General features: G+C 40.1%; 1 protein-coding gene across 1 annotated transcript in view; it reads right to left on the bottom strand.

The window, feature by feature from the left end:
* LOC110153437 (glutamate receptor ionotropic, kainate 2-like) overlaps positions 1–22,738 on the bottom strand; it is a 238,669-nt gene that overhangs the window by 49,878 nt on the left and 166,053 nt on the right. The window contains exons 16-17 of the mRNA XM_055149757.1: positions 3,808–3,926; positions 274–491 (exon numbers count right to left, since the gene is read on the bottom strand). Coding sequence (XP_055005732.1) covers positions 274–491; positions 3,808–3,926 — 337 coding nt within the window. The remainder of the gene's footprint in view (positions 1–273; positions 492–3,807; positions 3,927–22,738) is intronic.

Below are 22,738 nucleotides of genomic sequence, written 5' to 3'. Positions count from 1 at the left end.
CTGTTACATAAGAGTGAGTTGTTGTACAGTTGTAGGGAGTATTATCTGTTACATAAGAGTGAGTTGTTGTACAGTTGTAGGGAGTATTTACTGTCACATAAGAGTACAGTTGTAGGGAGTATTATCTGTTAGATCTTTATACAGGTTGTTTTTACTGCCTCAAAATACCTTCAAAAACATGCTTTCATTACTGTGAGTGGGCTCGCCTCTCCACAGATCGAACCTGTAACTTCACCCGTTCACACTTTCCTCGTTGTTTTTTTTTTTTCCTACCTTGAAGAACGTCATGGTGGAGCCGTCCTCCACGACGCCGTACGGGATCTTGGTCTGCTTGGCCAGGTCGTCGGCGGAGTCGATGGGAGACTCCATCCTCTCCACGGTGAGGAAGGCCGCCAGGTTGGCCGTGTACGAGGAGATGATGATGAGCGTGAAGAACCACCAGATGCCCCCCACGATGCGAGTGGACAGGGCTTTGGGCATCAGCTCCGAGCCTGGGCACGTGCGGCACAGATTATTTTATACAACGCTTCGAGAGAAATATAAACGAATAAATACACGATAAACACAGAAAAGAGAAAAGTGCAGAGTGATGTTTGGGGTCAGAGAGTCACGTACCCAAGGCAACCTCCATCCTGACTCCACACCCCACTGCCCTCTAGAGGCGGAGCGGCCAACTGCACCAGGAGACGCACCGGGGAAGGGACTAAAGTACAAGTACTGATCTCAAATCTGTGTGTCGTTCGTTCATTTGTTTTTCAAAATAAAAAGAAAAAAACTAAGATTTTCTTCATTATTTGTCTCCAAAATCAAAATGAAAAAATGGACAATGATTCGTTTTATCAGTTTTTCAGGACTGAACCTGGACTAAACCAGGTCTAAACCAGGACTACACCAGGACTGAACCTGGACTAAACCAGGTCTAAACCAGGACTGAACCTGGACTAAACCAGGTCTAAACCAGGACTACACCAGGACTGAACCTGGACTAAACCAGGTCTAAACCAGGACTACACCAGGACTGAACCTGGACTAAACCAGGACTACACCAGGACTGAACCTGGACTAAACCAGGACTACACCAGGACTGAACCTGGACTAAACCAGGTCTAAACCAGGACTACACCAGGACTGAACCTGGACTAAACCAGGTCTAAACCAGGACTAAATCGGTCTCAGTCCCGGTCTCATTCCCAGTCTCAGTCCTGGTCTCAGTTCCAGGCTGGATCCCAGTCTCAGTCCTGGGTCTGGTCCCGGTCAGTCCTGGTCTCAGTCCCGTTATGGTCCTGGTCTCAGTCCTGGTCTGGTTCTGTTCTCAGTTCAGGTCTGGTCCGGTCTAGTCCCGGTCTTAGTCCTAATCTCAGACCTGATCATGTCTTGTCTGGTCCTGGTCTCAGTCCCGGTCACAGTCCTGGTCTGGTCCTGGTCTGGTCCCGGTCTCAGTCTGGGTCTGGTCCTGGTCTCAGTCCTAAACCAGGACTGAACCAAGGATGAACCATCGAGATGGGTCTGGAGGTCCGCCCACGTAGACTGTCAGGTGATCAGGAGTGAGGCTGAGACCAGACCGGGACCAGACCAGGACTGAGACCGGTTTAGCCCTGGTTCAGTTCTGGTTTAGTCCTGGTTCAGTCCTGGTTCAGTCCTGGTTTAGTCCTGGTTCAGTCCAGCTTTGCAGTTTAACTCACAGAAACGGGAAACAGCCATTATCCATTTTTTCCATTTTTCATTTAAACACAAAATCGAAAACTTTCATTTTGGTTTTGGAGACAAATAATGAAGAAAATTGTTGTTTTTTCGTTTTCTTATTTTTGTTTTTTATTTTGAAAAAGAAACGAACAAATGAAACACAGATTCTCTCGTTCTCTAAATGTGTCACAAATGTGTGTAATGAGGTGTGGACCGTTCAGAGCAGAAAGAGAAAGTGCTGCGAGAAACAAACAAACATCCACACCTACACACCACCGTCTGTGCCAAGGTTTACGGACGGTTTCAGACTCTACTCAAAGACGCCTGGTTCTGTTTTTAAAAGTTCTATGGAGGATTTTTTTTTGTTTGAAACTGTCAATGAAAGTTCAAAATAGCATTACAGAGATGAAGCAACAAAAAAAAGAATAAAAAAAGAATGAAAATCCAGCATCTGTGGACGTGGTGGTTCCAGATAAACATTTGTTATCGTTATCTACTGGCTGTCAGGTCGTCAATCAAACTCCCTGCGTTTTTGGCGTTGGGATTTCGTGGTTTACGTTCGCCTCTCGTGCATTTCACACACGCAAGACGCCGTTTACTCGACCAGTGTTATTGTTCTGATCGGCTTTTTCGAACTGTAGCTTCCTCGCAGGCTACGTTTACTCATACGCGGTATGTTGAGAAACGAATATTTCCCTCCCTCCGTTTTCCAAAATAACATCGTGCACACGGCATCGTTTTCAAAAAAGTTCAGTGGCCTCTGCTCATTGGTGCATGGGCCCAAAACAAAAGTCCTCTTCTCGTCTGTAACGTCTATGGTGAGGTGCATTTACAAAATAACATTGTGCACAAAGCATCGATTTCAAAAAAGTTTTCGTTCATCGTTTTCAAAAATGTTTTTATCGTTTAAAAAAAAAAAAATTTCATTCATCGTTTTCAAAAACATTGTCATTCATTGTTTTCAAAAATGTTTTCATTCATTGTTTTCAAAAAAAGTTTTCGTTCATCGTTTTCTAAAATGTTTTCGTTTATTGTTTTCAAAAATGTTTTCATTCATTGTTTTCAAAAAAAGTTTTGATTTATCGTTTTCAATTTTTTAAAATTGTTTTCAAAAAAGTTTTTATCGTTTTCAAAAAAGTTTTCATTTATCGTTTTCAAAAATGTTTTCATTCATCGTTTTCAAAAAAAGTTTTGATTTATCGTTTTCAATTTTTTAAAATTGTTTTCAAAAAAAGTTTTGATTTATCGTTTTCAAAAAAGTTTTCATTTATCGTTTTCAAAAATTTTTCATTCATCGTTTTCAAAAAAGTTTTGATTTATCGTTTTCAAAAAAAGTTTTTATCATTTTCAAAAAAGTTTTCATTTATCGTTTTCAAAATTTTTTTTCGTTCATCGTTTTCAAAAACGTTTTCCTTCATCGTTTTCAAAAAAATTTTCAAAAAAGTTTTTATTTATTGTTTTCAAAAATGTTTTCGTTTACATCAACCTGCATAAATCCTCCATCGAGCGCCGTCATAACTACACCGAGTCTCTGGGCGGCGCCTGGATTAGACTCCAACCTGTAGCGTTTATTTCATTACAGTTTTACTCAGTTTTACTCAAAAATACCTTGAAAAACGCGCATTACTGAACGAGCTCGCCTCTCCACAGATCTGTTAAAGAAGTGTTAAAATCGCTGACCTCTGAGCCTCATTTTTCTCTGGTCATGGATATGAAACATCAGCTGTGTGTGAAAATGCAAACACATGAAAAGTGTTTCAGCAGAAGAAATACGACAGCTGCTCTGACGCTTCATCATCATCATCATCATCAAAAGGTAAACATGAGTCGCTCTGTTGGCGCATCAGCTCCTAAAACTCGTTTATCTCACTTTACACGCAAACATCAAACTGTAGTTGTCCAGAATCTCCACTCTCGTCTGAGTTTTTAGAAAGATTCATTTTCAGAGGTGAATTTGCTGTTTGCGTGTAAAAGATGAACAAACGAAGGGAAATGTCTCTGTTTTTAAGCTTGTCCCTGTCAGAGTAAAACCTTCCCCGGTGGCGCCTCCTCGGTCACACTGGCCTCACGGCACAGCGCCCCCTGCTGCAGTGGGGCGCAGAGGCTCCAGGCTGAGGACAGTACCTTGCTGCATGAGCGCCCCGACTCCAAACCAGAAACTATTGAGCAGAGTGAAGTTGTTCTCCACCACGTCCGAGTCGGGGTTACACGGGTGCGGGTTGTACCACTCGTACGGGCTGAACCTGCGGAGACACAAAAGGACAGCAGCCGACACGTGAGCATGAGCGCGGATCTGGAATAAAAACTGGGTAAGACGCTCCCCCTCTGCTCCGGTGTCCTGTTGATTTGAGCACAACCCCCAAGCTCTGTTCCAGCTTAAATGCCGTCGGTTTGAGCTCCTGAGGCAGAAGTGGAGTCGCGTTTTAAAAGTGTTTCGGTTTCATTCTATGTTTTGACCAATTAACCGCTGATATGTGCGTTAGATTTGCGGCAGAGCATTTTTTTCGCAGGTTGGATTTTGTAGAGATTCTTTTCTATTTTCACGACACAAACTTTTTTAAATGTTTAAATTAGGGGTGTCAAATTATCGCGTTAATTGCGATGAATTAATTACAGTCATATTTAGCGCGTTATGTTTTTTAATCGCGTTAATCTCATTTTTAATCTCTAACTTTACTGTTTCTGTATGCGAGTTGCTTTATTATAAAACCTGTTTTTATGTGTTGTTGGGACAACAACACACACACAAAAAAACACATTTATACATTTTTTTATTTCGGTAATTCCACTCATTGCCGGAAACCCCCACAAATGTGCGCAGTAAGAGCGATGTAAACGTCATGTTAACGTTGGCGGCGTCAGTCGCACAATGGACGAGGTGGAAGAGCCAGTAGAACAGAGCAGCAGTGCACAGGTAAAAACACATTCATGTCTTGGAAATTCTTCTCCCGACGTGAAATATAAAAGAAAATAACAAATATAATATCGCCTGAAAACAACCTGCATAGACTCATGATGTCTGCACTACTGTCCTATAGTGACCTGCACATGAGGGGACACGCACACAAACACACACAAACACAAACACACACACACACACACAACACACACACACACACACACACACACACACACACACACACACACACACACACACACACACACACACACACAAACACACACACACACACACACACACACACACACACACACACACAACACACACACACACACACACACACACACACACACACACACACACACACAAACACACACACACACACACACACACACACACATACACACAAACACACACAAACACACACACACAACACACACAAACACACACAAACACACACACACACACACACACACACACACACAACACACACACACACACACACACACACACACACACACACACACCTTCATCATCGTCATTAACCTGAGAACGCGTGGACCACGTTTCCTTCCGTAGTTACTGCGTGGACACTGACGTGCTCCCGTGAGCCGCGTGTGGATCGTGTTTTCTCGCGTACGCGGCGTAAACCGAGCTTCCTCCTGTGAACCTCTAAACCAGAACTAACACCAAGACTAAAACCAGGACTAATCCAGTCCAGGACTAAACCAGGACTAAACCAGGACTAAATCAGAACTAAACCAGGTCTAAACCAGGACTAAACCAGAACTAAAACCAGAACTAAAACCAAAACTAAAACCAGGTCTAAACCAGGTCTAAACCAGAACTAACACCAGGACTAAAACCAGGATTAATCCAATCCAGGACTAAACTAGGACTAAAGTAGGTCTAAACCAGGTCTAAACCAGGACTAAACCAGGACTAAACCAGTGATCTCATATATAAAGCATTTCTCTATCAATAATATTTTTAATATGGTTAAGGAAAGACTGGACTTTTTATTGTCTTTAAGTCGACAAAAGTTATTATGTTCAGATTTCCTTGTCTTTGCTACTTTACAACAAACAGTTTCTTATTCATGGAGACTTGGGCTCAACAGCCAATTTGGAGAGATTTGTTAAACAATAAATGACTTTATAAAGTCACTTTTTTTGTTCTATATGAGTCTTTTGATCTGCCACAATAATGTAATAATGAATTTAAATGAAAATACCTCAAATTGAAGCTTTTCTCAGCAATTTTTAGGTGACATTAAAATGAGATTAATTAGATTAATTAATTACAGATCATAATTAATTAATCTCTCAATTTTTTTAATCGCATGACAGCACTAGTTTAAATCCTTAAAGCGCCTAAAAGTTAGTTTTGTAAGACTTAGCCTCGCCCCGCTCCTAGCTCCGCTCTAACAGCTCTCTGATTGGTCCAAACATCTACTCTGAGAACATTATTTTTGGACTCATGCACCAATGAGCGCAGGCCGCTGAAAACAATACGACGTTATGTTCACCTTCAGGTTTTATTAGAGTTCTATGGCGCTAAGTGAGGAAAAATAACTTGTTTTGACAGTTGTTGTGTAACTTTTTGATATTTTGAGTGACCATTACCGAAAACTAATCCTGATCCTAAAAGTGGATGGTGTCATTTTTTCAGGCGCTGCTTTTGCTGCTGGGAGATGTTGTTGCTTTCTCGGGCATTAAACTAATTTATCCCCATGGAGACAAGCAGGTAGGAGCACCAGAAAAAAAACAAAAAAAAAACACCAGTAATCAAATAAATCCAACAGTAAGAGCACAGGCTACATCCAGTTCAACACAACTGATTTTGCTTTTTGTTTTTAAAGGGCCCATCTCATGTAAAATAACTCTTTAACGTCAAACGCGTCATAGGTGAATCTGCCGCGTCGTCGTTGTAGCAGCTTTAGTTCGTTGTCACGCGGGAGGGTGGCAGAAATACGCTACAATTTGTAAAAAAACAACAACAAAAATGGTGAATCATTCTAAAAACTACTTCTGTGACAAATACAAGGCCGACACATCACTCTTAAAGGTTGTATGGAGGATTTTTTAAGGGAAGAGAAATACAGCGACAGTCCTTTTTCAAATGTTGTGCATGTGTGACACCACCTTCCTCCTCCACAGCTCCTCAGTAGAAACACCTCCTCCTCCCGCTTCTTTGCTCTAGAAATCACGTTTCTTTACAGCCTCGTTCAGAATTACTGTTGAAGTTTCCTGTCTAGAATTAATTCATCGACCGACGCGTCAGTTTTTAGACCCTTCGCCTGCTTCATTCGCGCCATCGCTGGACGAGATCGCCAAGAATCACCTCAGTTTGTCTTTGCTCCTTTTCGCCTTCTCTTCTTCTTTCATCGACCTCAAAAATTGACTTTCTTTCGCGGCGAACCGGTCGTGGATTCTCGTCCGACATTGTGACAAACTTTGTGCGAACTGCGAGGAAGCGACGGTATAAAAAAAGCCTCTAAGAACCTTTGCATAAACCACGAAATCCCCACGCGCCGGCGAGTCAGTTACACTAGAAACGTAGCAAGTTTGATTGACAACCGAACAGCCAATAGAAAATGAGGCAGCCTCGTTTTCTATTGGCTGATGTTTATCTGGCCTCAACACGTCCACAGTTGATCGATTTTCATTCTTTTTTTTTTGGTCATCATAATTACAAAGCTGCTGCGTCTCTGTAATGGTATTTTAAACTTTCAGTTTTACAATTCGAAACAAAACAAAAATCCTCCATACAACCTTTAAGAAGTGTTCAAACCAGAGCGTCAAAAAACGCCCAGACGCCTCTATTGGGACGCCTTTGCATTTGAGTTTAGACGCCCCACCGGGACTAGACCAGGACTAAACCAGGACTGATCAAGTGTCATTAGCGGAGTATAAATATATATACGCCCCAGTCGTCGACCCGATCTCCTCCGGTGATGGTTTTATATCATAAAAACACAAAAGTCTCTCAGTCTGGTCTGGCATCGTTTCGGGAAAAGACCGGGACCAGGCTCTTGTTTCCAGGGTTTAGTCCCGGTCTACCAGTCCTGGTCTAGTCCTGGTTCAGTGCTGGTCTGGTTCCGGTTTAGTCCTCGTGATCCGCTCGGTGATTGTAGCGTATATATTCATGCTCCGCTAATGTTTGTCTCTGGATACTCGTCCCTGATCGGTCGACGCGGCGTGTCCGACGTGAAAAGTTCAGCATTTTCAACTTCTGACGCTGACGCCCTGGACACGCGCCCAGAGCGTCGACGCCACAACACCCAGGACGCACCGCAAAAACTCACGACGCCTCAGACGCGTGTCCACATAGACTTTACATAGAAAATGGAGGCTTTGACGCTCTGGTCTGAACACCCCTTTAGCTCTGAAAAGTTTATTTTGCATGAGATGGGCCCTTTAAATCATAGGCCATTTCAGATTCATACATTTTTCCCGTAAACTAATGAGGGGAGTGTTTAATCTTTTTTATTCATAATCAACCTGTTCTTCTATTTAGCTTGAGTGACCCACAGAAAAAGGTGTTTCAGTGTCCATCGGCTGCACGTCTTCTCTCCGTACATTCCTCTTTTCCACGTTCAATATTTCCAGAGTGTGTGTAAAGTCCGAGCGTGCTGAGTGCATATATCTTGGACTTGGCCCGGGCCCAGCTCCGTCTCTGCGTCTCTGCGTCCGTAAGGCTCCGAGGCTCCGAGGCTCCGAGGCTCCGAGGCTCGGAGTCTGTCCCTGCGCTCTCGGATTATTGGCACATTCAAATGGAATCACTTTATTGTGCGCAGAGATCAATGAGCTGGAACAACGCTGTCACTGCCGATAACAACCCCCACACAAACCGCCGCACTCTGCACTGACCCACACCACCGGGAGGAAGAGAGAGGAGGAGGAGGAGGAGAAGAGGAAGAGGAGGAGGAGAGGAGGAGGAGGAGGAGGAGGAGGAGGAGAGGAGGAGAGGAGGAGGAGGAGGAGGAGGAGGAGGAGGAGGAGGAGGAGGAGGAGGAGGAGAGGAGGAGGAGGAGGAGGAGGAGGAGAGGAGGAGGAGGAGGAGGAGGAGGAGGAGGAGGAGGAGGAGGAGGAGGAGGAGAGGAGGAGGAGGAGGAGAGGAGGAGAGGAGGAGGAGGAGGAGAGGAGGAGGAGGAGGAGGAGGAGGAGGAGGAGGAGGAGGAGGAGGAGGAGGAGGAGGAGAGGAGGAGGAGGAGGAGGAGGAGGAGGAGGAGGAGGAGGAGGAGGAGGAGGAGGAGGAGGAGGAGGAGGAGGAGGAGGAGGAGAGAGGAGGAGGAGGAGGAGGAGGAGGAGGAGAGAGGAGGAGGAGGAGGAGGAGGAGGAGGAGAGGAAGAAGAGGAGGAGGAGGAGAGGAACACCTTGGGGTCCCCCTGGAGGAGCTGGAGGACGTGTCTGGGGTGAAGGAAGTCTGGGAATCCCTGCTTAAACTGCTGACCCTGCGACCCGGCCCCGGATAAGTGGAAGAAAATGAATGGATGGGTTTTAAGTTTTGTTTCTGTGAGACTTGCACAAATCTGCATTAAACACATTCTAATGTCAGACGGGCTGATGTGGCTCTAGAGTGATTACAGGTTATATGTCATAAAGTTGAATTTATTTATACAGATAGTAATAATAATGATGATAATTTTAATATAAATACGTTAATGATTAATCAAAAATCGATTGTTATTCTCCCGACGATCGCTTAAGAAAATTTCATCGAATGCCCATCCCTAACTACAAATCAATAAAGAAGAAACTGAAAGAAATAAAACAAAACGTCAAATGAATCTGCATTATCTGTATGAACAAAAGGGATTTCCAGAGAATATTGTGTACAAATCTGCAGAATTTCCTCTCCTCCCCCGCCGCCTCTCCGCCTCGTTCTGTATCTGTAGGTCGACTTGGACGTTTATTAGCCTGAGTTAAAGTGGCGTGGCGTTACGGGGTTTACGGGAGAGCGTGATCGGGTTAGAGTCGCGCGTCAGGACGTGACGAGGTACGACTGCGGTTTGGCTACAGGCTGTTTTCACTGCGACGCTCTCGGACAGACGAAGAGAAATGCATTAACAAACGTGTTTTTACTCTACATACATGACGCTGTTTCATGCCATAAATCATAATATACACAGTGTTATTATTATTGAATTAGATAAAACTTCTCTTGGCAAAGTGTTGAAAGCTTCACTCTTGATAGTTGAATTACATTTTGAGTTGATTTTTTTGCACACTAGTGTAAAACTAATAACACTATATGTGTGTTTTTAACAATTATGGAGCAGCAATAGTGTCCAGTGTTCTTCATTTTACTTTATTCAAGTGTTTTTAGTGTATTTTTTTTATTTTTTTTATCGTCTAAATGTAGATTAAATGTAAATCGGGATTCTAATTTAGGATTTAGGACAGTTTAATGTAAAGAGCGGTTATTAAGGCCTGTTCAAGAGTCCAGTTTATGCAAAGTCTACGTGGACGCGCGTCTGGGGCATCCTGTGTTTTTGCTGCGTGTCTTCAGACGTCAGCGCGATGATGTGAATCTGTCGTCAACGAGGTGCTTCTTGAGCGTTCAGGTGTCAACCCTAGACGTGTGTCCAGGGCGTCAGCGTCAGAAGCTGAAAATGCTGAACTTTTTGCGACGTTATTATCCAGAAGAAGGAGAAGAAAAAAAAAAGACCCAGGGCTGCGCCAGGCCTGGATCCACAAACATTAGCGAAGTATAAATATACACAGAACAAACAAAGGTGTGGCTGTTTGCTGCAGATGTTCCAGTCAGTGGGAGCAGGTAGAGGTGTTCTTGGAAAGAGAATCAAAACTCAAACACAACAGGACTCCAGGTGCTCCAAAGAAGTAAAAAGAGTAAAAAAATCACACGAGGAAAAATATAGTAAAAGGCCTTTGTTTAAATGGCCAAAGCAACATGTTTCAACCTTAACTGGTCTTCATCAGGACTTAATATATATATTATATATATATATACACCCCGCAACTGATAGCCAGGACTACTCCAGAACTGGACCAGGTCTAAATCAGGATTAAGCCAGGAATGAATAAGGATTAAACCAGGTCTAAACCAGGACTGGACCAGGACAAAAGCAGGACTAAAACAGTGTCATTTGTGGAATATATATATATATATATATATATATATATATATATATATATATATATATATATATATATATATATATATATATATATATATATATATATATATATATATATAGAGCCCGACTGATATGGATTTTGTTGTGGCCGATATGAAACCGATATAATGGGAGTTGGAGCTGCCGATAGCCGATATAATCACCGATATATTTAGTGATGTGAAAATTCACTGTAAATGTTGAATTGATTAAAAAACTTAGGTTTGGCTCTAGTGGATTCTAAATTGTGTTTATTTAGGCAACATTTATTGTTATTTTGACTCTTTACATCATATTTACAGACAGTAGTTTGGCCTAATGGCATTTTTGCATCACATTCTAGCTGCTAGTGATGTTCCAGTTTTTTTTTTTTTTTTTTGGAGAACCGGCTCTTTTGGCTCGGCTCACTAAAGCAGCTGGCTCTTTCGGCTCCCAAGCGACTCTTGACATTGTTTTGTTGCAACCAGGACTAAACCAAAACTGAACCAGGACTGAGTGTCGGGACTCGGTTTCTATCTCTCTCCTTCACTTAAGCCCAAGTTTAGTCCTGGTTTATTCATTTTATGCTGAACTGCAGCCAAATATGCACCTTTTTTTTATCCTATGCACACACAGATTTCTGAAAGTTTCGTTTTCAGCCGCTGCTGCTGTCAAACTACGGGTCTACATGCGGCATGAAGAGAAAAAGTGAGAAAAAGAGAAAACATGGCTCCCAATAAGAAGCAGGCTTCTGTTGTTCGTTCTAAGAGCCGCTTCGATCGCGACCGACCCATAACTCCTAGCTAGTAAACTATCGCTATTATCCTGCTGCGCACCGCGGTAATTAATTATATGCATAAATGTGGATCATTCACACGTCTGTTCACAGCTCATTCACATATCAATGCAGGTTCAGTAACAAATATACGGCCAATATAGTCACTTTACAACAGACCAACAGAAAACAGTCTGTTTATGTGCGGGAGCTACAGCAGCTAATTGCTAACAAAACCTAAACTAGCTTCAAAGTCGATGTATTTCCAACACTCACCGCTCACACAGGCTCCTCCTCACATCACAAGTCTGCACTAATACAATGTCCTTTTAATCCAGACTCAAACCGATTGTCCGAAAATATATAATATATATATATATATATATATTTTTTTTTTTCTCTCTGTTCGTTCCCCTACATTCAAGACATGATTCGGGGTCGTCTAAACTCAAATGCAATGCGTCCAAGTGTGTTTTTTGACGCCGCGGCCTGAACACAGCATTACTCTTCTATGGGGTATTAACTTCTAACACAGAACAAATCACCATGTTACCTTTTATTGTTTATCCTCACAAAAAACACATATAAAAGGTGTTATTTGTTTCAGTCTTATTTCTGACACACCCCACTCCCTGTGCTAAGTCCCTCCCCCTTCAGAGCTATCACAACACAGTCACCCTGGATCCTGATAATGAAACTACTGCACATTGCATCAGGTTTTGACAAGTCGTTGTGTATTGTTTTTGTAGAATTATGAAAATTTTACTGCGTGGAAGCATGAGTGACGTAAACTTGTGGGCGGAGCCTTGTACATAACCTTTTAGTTAAACGTAAGGAGGGCTTGAATGGACATTTAAACCGTCTCCAGGCATGTTTTTGTTGAGGAAACAGCGTTATAACCTGGTCGAAAGCTCCAAAAAGCCCATTCTTCAAACTGAACCGGGTTTAAAACAAACACAGAACATCACAGCAGCTTCTATTTGAACAGTTCAAACAACGTGACAGCGTGAACAAAGCCGGTTTTCTCGTCTATTGTACTTGAAAATCACACATCCAAAGGTTTGTAAATTCCCGAGTGTTAGAAGAGAAAAGAAAAGAAAAGAAAGTCCCGTGCGTGCCCGAAACAGAACACACACAAGAGTATTTGTCAAAAGAAAGGCTATCTCAAGGCGGCTCCATAACTCCGGCTTTTATCATATCCATCCTAAATGCATTTTCTCATATTTCCGTCTCTGCCCATTTATTTTCCGAGCGTCTCCTTGAAGATTATGTAAGCGGACTGTCTGTGATCACAAGCCATAATTCTTCCATTTTTGTGCAATCGCGTTGTCAGATTTTGGCTCCGTCGAGTTTTGTCCTTGCAATGACAAATGTACTTCCAGCGCTTCACAAAATACTGCAGGATTTATGTATTTATGTAAAAATACGAGGTTAATAATTCTGCATTTGCTAAGCGTTTAACGTTTTGTACAGTAATGCTAGTTTGATCACATTTAAAGTATTTTTCGGACTCTTTTTTTCATGGTTTGGGTGTTTCCGGTGCGACTTATATATTAAAATGTTGAGAGTGAAGTGTGGAGAGGTTCTAGTCTTGTGTGTGAGTATCTGCTGCTCCTGTTCCTCCTGCACCACTGTCACTTGGCTCTACTGCGCATGTCTCCTGCAGAAAGAGCCTCTGTTCTGTCTGTATCATGTCAGTCGATCGCACCGTTACTTCTGCACCGCTGAACGATTTAACATTTAAACAAACTTATAAAGACTGAGAAAACTGAACACAAATGCCCCCGAAAACAAAATCAGATTTTGCAGATTACAAACTGCAAGTCGTGAAATATTCAGCTGAAAATGATAATCGAGCAGCGGAAAGAAAGTTTGGAGTGAGTGAGAAACTCGTGACACCGGGAGGATGAACCATGAAACTTTCCTGAAGTCACTGGATGGATGGACAAAGTCTGGACTTCATTGACACCGAAACCATCCTGTAGATTCAGAAAGACCCGAATAATTCTAACTGGAACTGATGCTGAGTCTCTGTTTACCTCCGGAGGTCGAGTTGTTCAGAAGTGACACCGAGGATGAAGAACTGAATGGATTTAGTGATTTGGAGTGAGATGGAGAGTTTGTTAAACTTGTTCTGTTCTGTTGTTTATGTTATAGTTTATCTGAAGAACTGTTCATATGTGACGTTAACAGTCTGTTCTTCTCTCTTCTATTGTTTTTACTACAACTTGACTTTACACAAGAATTGTTAGTTCTTGGTCTCTGATTTTATAAAATAAAGTTCCCATAAAAAATGCGACTTATATGTTTTTTCTTCTTCATGACACATTTTTTGGCTGGTGCGATTTATACTCCGGAGCGACTTATAGTCCAGAAAATACGGTAGATGTAATTTTAAAAATTTAAATAAAAATGTCAATGGATTTAAAGCTGTATTATGTAACTTTTCTGGTGGACTTTACCTAGAATATACCGCTATATGGCTTTACGCTTATCTAGCGCCATCAAGACAAGCAGGTAGCACCTCCAGCCCAAGTTACAGGTCAGATCTGTGGGGAGGCGAGCCCACTCAAAGTAAGAATTCATGTTTTTGAGTCAGTTTTGAAGTATTAAAACACTCAGAACTGAATAAATAACTATAAATCACACCAGCCAAAAAATGCATAATGAAGAAGAAAAAAACATATATAAGTTGCACTTTTTGGGGGGAAATTTATTTTACAAAATCAAAGACCAGGAGCAGATAGTTCCTGTGTAAAGTCAAGTTCTAGTAAAAACAATAGAAGAGAACAACAGACTGTTAACGTCACATATGAACAGTTCTTCAGATAAACTATAACATAAACAACAGAACAGAACAAGTTTAACAAACTCTCCATCTCACTCCAAATCACTAAATCCATTCAATTCTTCATCCTCAGTGTCACTTCTGAACAAACTTCGGAGATAAACCATAGATCAGACATGTCAAACTCAGGCCCAGGGGCCAAATTTGGCCCGTGATATAATTATATTTTGCCCGTGAGATCATATTAAATATGTTTTAGAGCTGCTCGCCGTCTACAGATCTGCCATACAGACATTATTTATTTAAAATGTTGTTATTATTTTATATTCTGCTTGTTCTGGATTCAATGTTTAAGCAAAACTATGATTAAACATTTATATTAATAAGAAAAGGTTTAACATTAACATATCTCGAAAGAGGAGAAAACATGCAGATGTTAAATATTTAGTTTGGTCCACGACTTAGTCCCAGTTTTTAATTTTGGCCTCTGTGAAATTGAGTCTGACACCTCTGGTTTAGATCCATGAGGTAAACGTTGTGCCGCTTCCCCTTCTGTGTCGCTGTCGTCAGACTCAGCATCAGTTCCAGTTAGAATTATTCTGGTCTTTCTGAATCCCGACAGGATGGTTTCGGTGTCACTGAAGTCCAGACTTTGTCCAGTGACTTCAGGAAAGTTTCACGGTTCATCCTCCCGGTGTCACAAGTTTCTCTCTCACTCCAAACTTTCTTTCTGCTGCTCGATTTCCGTTTTGAGCTGAATATTTTATTTCACGACTTGCAGCTGGACAGAGGCTCTTTCTGCAGGAGACATGCGCAGTAGAGCCAAGTGACAGTGGTACAGGAGGAACAGGAGCAGCAGATACTCACACACAAGACGAGCGCGCCCTCATGCAGCTGTCAATCTGAACATTTTAATATATAAATCACAGGAAACACCCAAACCATGAAAAAAAGTGCGACTTATACTCCGAAAAATACAGTAATAGAAAACCAGAAATGCTTAAATGGTGGTTTTGTGCATATTTTAAGACGATGAGGGGAAAAAAACGAGCCCCCACGAAGACAAAAGTAGAACGTGCAAACTCAGAACTGAACCCGAGACCTTCTTTGTGCGACGGCTAACACTGTTGTGAAGGTGACTTTTAAAATGTAATCCCCTACAGATTACAGATTACATACACCAAAATGTAGTTTGTAACAGAATCCATTAAATTACTTAAAGTGAGTAATGTAAATCTGAATATTTGGATTACTGGATTTTTCTGTAGAGAAGCAAAGACGAGGAAATCGTAACAAAGATATTTTGTCTGCAAAAAGAAAATAAAAAAGCCCAGACTTTCCTTAACCGTATTAAAAATATTATTGATAGAAGATCAATAATGCATGGTTTAGTCCTGTTAAATCCTGTTTTAGTCCTGGTTTAGTCCTTCTTTTTAGTCCTGGTTTAGTAGTGGTTTTTAGTCCTGGTTTAGTCCTGTTTTAGACCAGTTTTAGACCTGGTTTAGACCTGGTTTAGACCTGGTTTAGACCTGGTTTTCACACAGTCTCACACACAGCGTCTTTCTGTTGTTCTGTGGTGCACTTCCTGTTACTAAACCAGGACTAAACCAGGTCTAAACCAGGACTGGACCAGGACTAAACCAGGACTAAATCAAGGAACCAGGTCTAAACCAGGTCTAAACCAGGACTGAACCAGGACTAAACCAGGACTAAACCAGGACTGAACCAGGACTAAACCAGGACTAAATCAAGACTGAACCAGGTCTAAACCAGGACTGAAACAGGACTACACCAGGACTGGACCAGGACTAAACCAGGACTACACCGGACTAAACCAGGACTGGATTAGGACTGGACCAGGTCTAAACCAGGACTAAACCAGGTCTAAACCAGGACTAAATCTCTAAACCAGGAGGACTGGACAAAAGGTCTAAACCAGGATAAACCAAGACTGAAGCAGGACTAACCAGGAGTAAACAGGACTTAACCAGGACTAAACTAGGACTACACAATGAACAGAACTGACGTCAGACAAGATGGCTGCTTAAGTCTTTTCTCTGCTCCAGACTTTAGACTCTTTTTGCTAATTTTCTCCACCTTTACAAGCGCTTTTTCGGCCGAATTTTGCTGAATAATGCCAAGCAAGCAACGGGAAAAAGAAATTCTGAGCTACACGGCCCCAGATGTCCCCCATGGGAAGAAAAGTGCGAATCACCGACAAACGCGCTCGTCCAAGGAAGACATGCTAAGCGATGCCGGTGAGCAGCGTGAGTTGGAGTTTACGGGGACCGCGCCCCCTTGCTCGGCTTCTAGTACAGAGTGCAATTCAGCCACCGGCATGGAATTAGTGCTTGCTGAAATTAGAGTGGTGGCTATCAAAATGAACACTATGGGCGTTCGTCTGGACTCGATAGATGGATCTTTGATCGACATTAAGTCTTCTGTGGCATCGGTCGAGAATACTATTGCTACTCTTACTGAGCAAGTGAATCATTTGGAAACACGGGTAGATGAGGCGGAAAGCAGAGTATCTACAGTGGAGGATAACATGGAGGAACACGCTTTTAAGATGAAAATGCTGGAGAAAACTGTGGAGGTTTTGCGTCAAAAAGTTGACAACTTGGAAAACGAGCAACGAAGGAAAAATCTCAAGATTGTCAACTTTCCAGATAAAGTTGAGAAGGGCACCCCCTTACCGGCATTTCTGCAGTTTTTACTTCCAGGACTTGTGGGGTTGCCGAATGACTACCCTCCTTTGGAGATTGAGTACGCCCGCAGACGGCCTGGTAACGATACTGGTACCTCCGCTAAAACTGTGCTTGTGCGCTTCTCTCGTCCCTCTCAAAGAGATGCGGTTATTCGGGCTGCTATGAGCAAAATACCAATTCAGTACGAGGGTTCTTCTCTACGCTTCTACCCTGATTTATCGGCGGACACCTTGCGTAGACGACGCGAATTTGATGCTGTGAGAAAGACCATGGCCAGCTGCAACATGTATCGAGGTTTTGCCCATCCGGCCCGACTGAGATGCCTCTACGAGGGACAAATACGACTATTTGATACCCCGCCTCTGCAGCGGCTTTTCTACAAACTATCAAGCGACAAGATACAACATCCAATAAATGATTGACAATAGGAGGAAACTTTGAAAACGGAGCTGCTTTGGAAAAGATTAGACGACTAAACAGGTACAGTCGTGAGTAATGAATCTTTGCACCATATACAGATTAGTCTGAAGCTTAAAACTTTAAAGCAGCTCATGTTCTACTCGTCTGGAGCACAGACGGTTTTGCAGCAACAATGTCACTGCTGACGAGGTATTCAATAAGTGATGCCATTGGGAACCTTAAAGACGCTGTATTTATGTGTCTGCGTGTGTGTGCGTGTGTGATGGTGGGTGGGGGTAGGGATGTTTTAGGGCATGATTTATGTTTTTTTTGTTTTGTTTTTTTTTTTGTTTTTTTTTTATTTATTTATTTTTTTTATTCTTTATTCTTTACTATATATAAAACATGATAAGGTCTCTTAAATTAGCAACATGGAATGTTCAGGGAATTGGTAATGCAATAAAGCGTAAAAAGATTTTGACTCAGTTAAAAAAACAAAAGTGTGATGTGGCCTTTCTTCAAGAGACTAAACTATCAGACATAGAACACAAAAAATTAAAAACGGAGTGGGTGAGCAATGTTTTCTTTTCATCATATTGTCAAGCAAAAAAAAGAGGTACTGCTATCTTAATTAATAAAAATATTCCTTTTATTTTAGAATATGAGGAAAAGGATCCCGAAGGACGATTTATCTTAATTACAGGTCACATTTTAAAAAAAACATGTAACTTTCCTTAATGTTTATGCTCCTAATATAGATACTCCTTCATTTATATCTCATATAATATTACTGTTTAATCAGCATTGTAAAGATTTCGGCTTTTTGGCTGGGGACTTTAATTGTATAATGGATGCTACTATGGATAAATCGTCCGTTGCGTCTATATCTAATCCTTGTGCATCAAAAATTTTGTATAACTTGACCAAAGAATCGGGGTTGTTAGATGTCTGGCGGCATGTTAACCCAACCACAAAGGATTATACATTTTACTCTCACCCACATTGTTCATATTCAAGACTGGATTATTTTTTTTATTCCAAAAAGATCTTTTCATGCTGTTCAGGCATGTCATATTCAACCAATTGTTTTATCTGACCATGCTATAGTGGATTTAAAGATTAATTTGCACCTAAATATTCCGAAGACATCGATATGGAGATTTAATACTTCACTACTGCAAAGTGATGAATTTAACTCTTTTTTGCAGGGAAAAATTGTAGAGTTTTGGGATAACAATAAAAAACAGTTCTATTTCTCCCTCTGTGGTTTGGGATGCTGCCAAGGCCACTATACGTGGATATATCATTTCATATTCTTCATATCAGAAAAGAATGTTACAGTCATATAGGGAGGGTCTTGAAAAAGATGTCCGTAACTTGGAACAAAATACATAAACTTTCTCCTACTCTTTCAAATCTAAAACCCTTATTAGCAGCAAAATCCTTGTTAAGTCTTGATCAAACCAGAGAAGTTAAAAAACAATTACTCTTAACAAAGCAGGAATACTATGAATATGGCAATAAATCAGGTTATCTTCTTTCCCACCAACTTAAAAATCAAATCAATGATCGATCTATTAATATGATTAAGACAAATGATTCAAATATTTCTTATGATTTTGAAGTAATAAATAACACATTTCAGAGGTTTTATAGTTCACTCTATTCTTCAGAAATTACAAATCCTGATATTAATAGTTACTTAAGAAATCTTACTCTTCCTGAAGCTATAGAAGAGGATGTATCAACACTTAACTCAGAATTTACTCCAGAAGAAGTCTGGGCTGCTATTAAGGCATTACCAAATGGAAAAAAGTCCTGGCCTGGATGGATTTTCCATCGAATTTTATAAGAAATTTTGGTCTGAAATCAAACCAATATTAATGGGCGAGTTAACAACATATGGACTGGTTCAATTCCACAATCCTGGAATTGTGCATCTATTTCTCTATTAAGGAAGAAAGGGAAAGATCCCCTAGAAATGTGCCTCCTATAGACCTATAAGTCTGCTTAATGTAGACTATAAAATTGTAGCGAAAGCATTTGCACATAGATTGGAGAAGATTCTTCCTAAACTTATACACCAAGACCAAGCAGGATTTGTGAAGGCACGATATGGTTCTGACAATGTGAGGTGTGCCCTTAATATTATTCATCAATTAAACAATAGCAAAGAACCAGCCTTGATTTTGTCGCTTGATGCAGATAAAGCATTCGATCGTGTAGAGTGGCCTTTTCTTTTTTCTGTGTTGGAGAAATTTTGTTTGGGATCAAATTTTGTTAATGCAGTTAAGACTTTATATGCACAGCCCTATGCTCAAGTTAATACTAATGGATTGCTTTCTAATAGATTTCCAGTCCAACGAGGATGTAGACAGGGATGTCCCCTTTCGCCTTTATTATTTTTATTGTTTATTGAGCCCCTAGCCCAAAAAATTAGGTCCAAACACTGAAATAAATGGAATTTCAATAGGTGGAAAATCTCATACCATTTCCTTGTTTGCCGATGACATTCTTTGTATCTGTCAAATCCAAGTAAATCCATTTCAGTCAGTCTTAAAATCTATTAATGAGTTCAGTGTATTATCAGGATACAAAATTAACCTCAGTAAATCTGTTGTTTTACCTTTTAACATCCCCTCTGCAGAATTGTCAAAGCTTCCATTTCAAGTTACAAAAAGGGCTCTTAAATATTTAGGAATTTATTTAACGGCTGACTCAAATAATCTATTCGATTGTAATTATACGCCGGTAATTGATAAAATAAAAGAAGATTTAGCCAAATGGTCATCATTACCAACATCTTTTTTTGGTAGAGTTAATGTTATTAGGATGCATGTTCTTCCTAGATTAAATTATTTGTTTCAGAATCTACCTTGCTACTTGTTCAATTAATTTCTTTAAAAAAATAAATACTATTATTTCATATTACATTGGAAGAAGCAACATCAGAGAATTAAATATGATACTCTTACCAAACCAAAACACTTGGGAGGTGTATCACTTCCCAATTTCCGACTATATTATTGGTCGGCTCAACTTAGAATGATGACCAGTTGGTTTTTAAAAAGAAGAATCAAAATTGGGTTGAATTGGAATCCTTTACATGCAGACCTATCAGACTGGAGGATTTTTTATTTGTTAATAATGCATTAAATATAGACAGGTTGAGTAAAAATTATATTCTATATAATACATGGTTGGTGTGGAAAGATATTAAAAAATATTTGAAATATACCATCAGTTTTATCCATTCGATCTCCTTTAATTTTGAATCCTGATATTCCTGAACAAATTAAGGGTATTGGCTTTTTCAAATTGGGTTTCTGCTGGCATTACCAACTTTTCAGACTTGTGGTCATTAAACACTATAAAATCTTTTGAACAAATCAGAGATGAATTTAATATTCCTGTTAAGGATTTTTACAAATACCTTCAAATTCGAAATTTTACTTGTACATTGTTAAAAGAAAATAAATTTAGACTCAGTCTGTCCAAGTTTGGAATGCACAATGATCTCAGCTGTCTCACTAAAAGGAAAAATCTCAGAGTACTATACAATTCTTTCAAACCATAAACACCAGTGCATATGACTTTCTGAAGCCGTTGTGGGAATATGATCTGCGTATAACCTATAATGAAGAAGAATGGTCTGAAATTTGCAAAAAAATATTTCCTAATGTATACCTATATCAATACATGAACAAAATTTAAATTATTTCATAGATTTTATTCATACCCAGTGCGTCTTCAGAAAATGTTCCCTGACAGCTCTGATCTTTGTTATAAAATGTCAAAAATATAAAGGCACTCTAGTACATTTATTCTGGGAATGTGAATATATTCAACAATTTTGGAGAGATGTACATGCTGTTACCCAACAGATTACGGGAAAAAACTTTTGTTATGTCACCATCATTGTATTTGTTAAATCTTTGTCCTGACAAACTTTTTGATAATGTTACTCAGTCTATGTTAATGATTATGATGTCATTGGCAAGAAAATGTGTTCTTTTGAAGTGGGCAACCCCGCATTTACCTACACTGGACTTATGGTTAACTCAGTTATCATCAACCATTCCCTTGGAAAAATTGACTTATGAACGAAATGGCAAACAAGATATGTTCTGGAAAATATGGACACCTGTACACATATATTTAAATATGTAATTTATACATTTATTTTATTATTATTATTATTATTATTTTTTTTTTTTTTTTTTTTTTTTTTTTTTTTCTTAATTTATTTATATTTTTAATGTATTTGTGTATGGGTGAGTGTTTGAGTGTGTGCGTTTATGTGTATGTATAAATGTATGTCATTTGTATATTTCATGTAATTATGTTATTTAATTTTTTATTATTTTTCTGGTCAATATTATTATCGTTATTATTATTATTATTATTATTTATTTTTATTTATTTTTTCTTTTTCTTTTTCAGCGTCTTTAAGGGTGGGGGTGGGTGTGGGAGGTTGAATTGGGGTTTGGGAATGGGGAGGAGGGGTTTAAATGTGGCATTTGTACACTTGTATTTTTGTGGCATTTTTGTTGGGCCGTAAGACCACAATTAAAAAAAAAAAAAAAAAAAAAAAAAAANCCCAAGGCTGCGCCAGGCCTGGATCCACAAACATTAGCGAAGTATAAATATACACAGAACAAACAAAGGTGTGGCTGTTTGCTGCAGATGTTCCAGTCAGTGGGAGCAGGTAGAGGTGTTCTTGGAAAGAGGATCAAAACTCAAACACAACAGGACTCCAGGCTCCAAAGAAGTAAAAAGAATTTAAAAATCACACGAGGAAAAATATAGTAAAAGGCCTTTGTTTAAATGGCCAAAGCAACATGTTTCAACCTTAACTGGTCTTCATCAGGACTTAATATATATATATATATATATATACACCCCGCAACTGATAGCCAGGACTACTCCAGAACTGGACCAGGTCTAAATCAGGATTAAGCCAGGAATGAACAAGGATTAAACCAGGTATAAACCAGGACTGGACCAGGACAAAAGCAGGACTAAAACAGTGTCATTTGCGGATATATATATATATATATATATTTTTTTTTTCTCTCTGTTCGTTCCCCTCCATTCAAGACATGATTCGGGGTCGTCTAAACTCAAATGCAAAGGCGTCCAAGTGTGTTTTTTGACGCCGCGGTCTGAACACAGCATTACTCTTCTATGGGGTATTAACTTCTAACACAGAACAAATCACCATGTTACCTTTTATTGTTTATCCTCACAAAAAACAACATATAAAAGGTGTAATTAGTTTCAGTCTTATTTCTGACACACCCCACTCCCTGTGCTAAGTCCCTCCCCATGCAGGAGACATGCGCAGTAGAGCCAAGTGACAGTG

The sequence above is a fragment of the Boleophthalmus pectinirostris genome, unplaced genomic scaffold, assembly GCF_026225935.1.
Source record: "Boleophthalmus pectinirostris isolate CB_2022bp ecotype Guang Dong unplaced genomic scaffold, ASM2622593v1 HiC_scaffold_13, whole genome shotgun sequence".
Taxonomy (NCBI): domain Eukaryota; kingdom Metazoa; phylum Chordata; class Actinopteri; order Gobiiformes; family Gobiidae; genus Boleophthalmus; species Boleophthalmus pectinirostris.
Note: the sequence above shows the minus strand (reverse complement) of the source record. Positions and strands in the feature narration are given on the sequence as shown.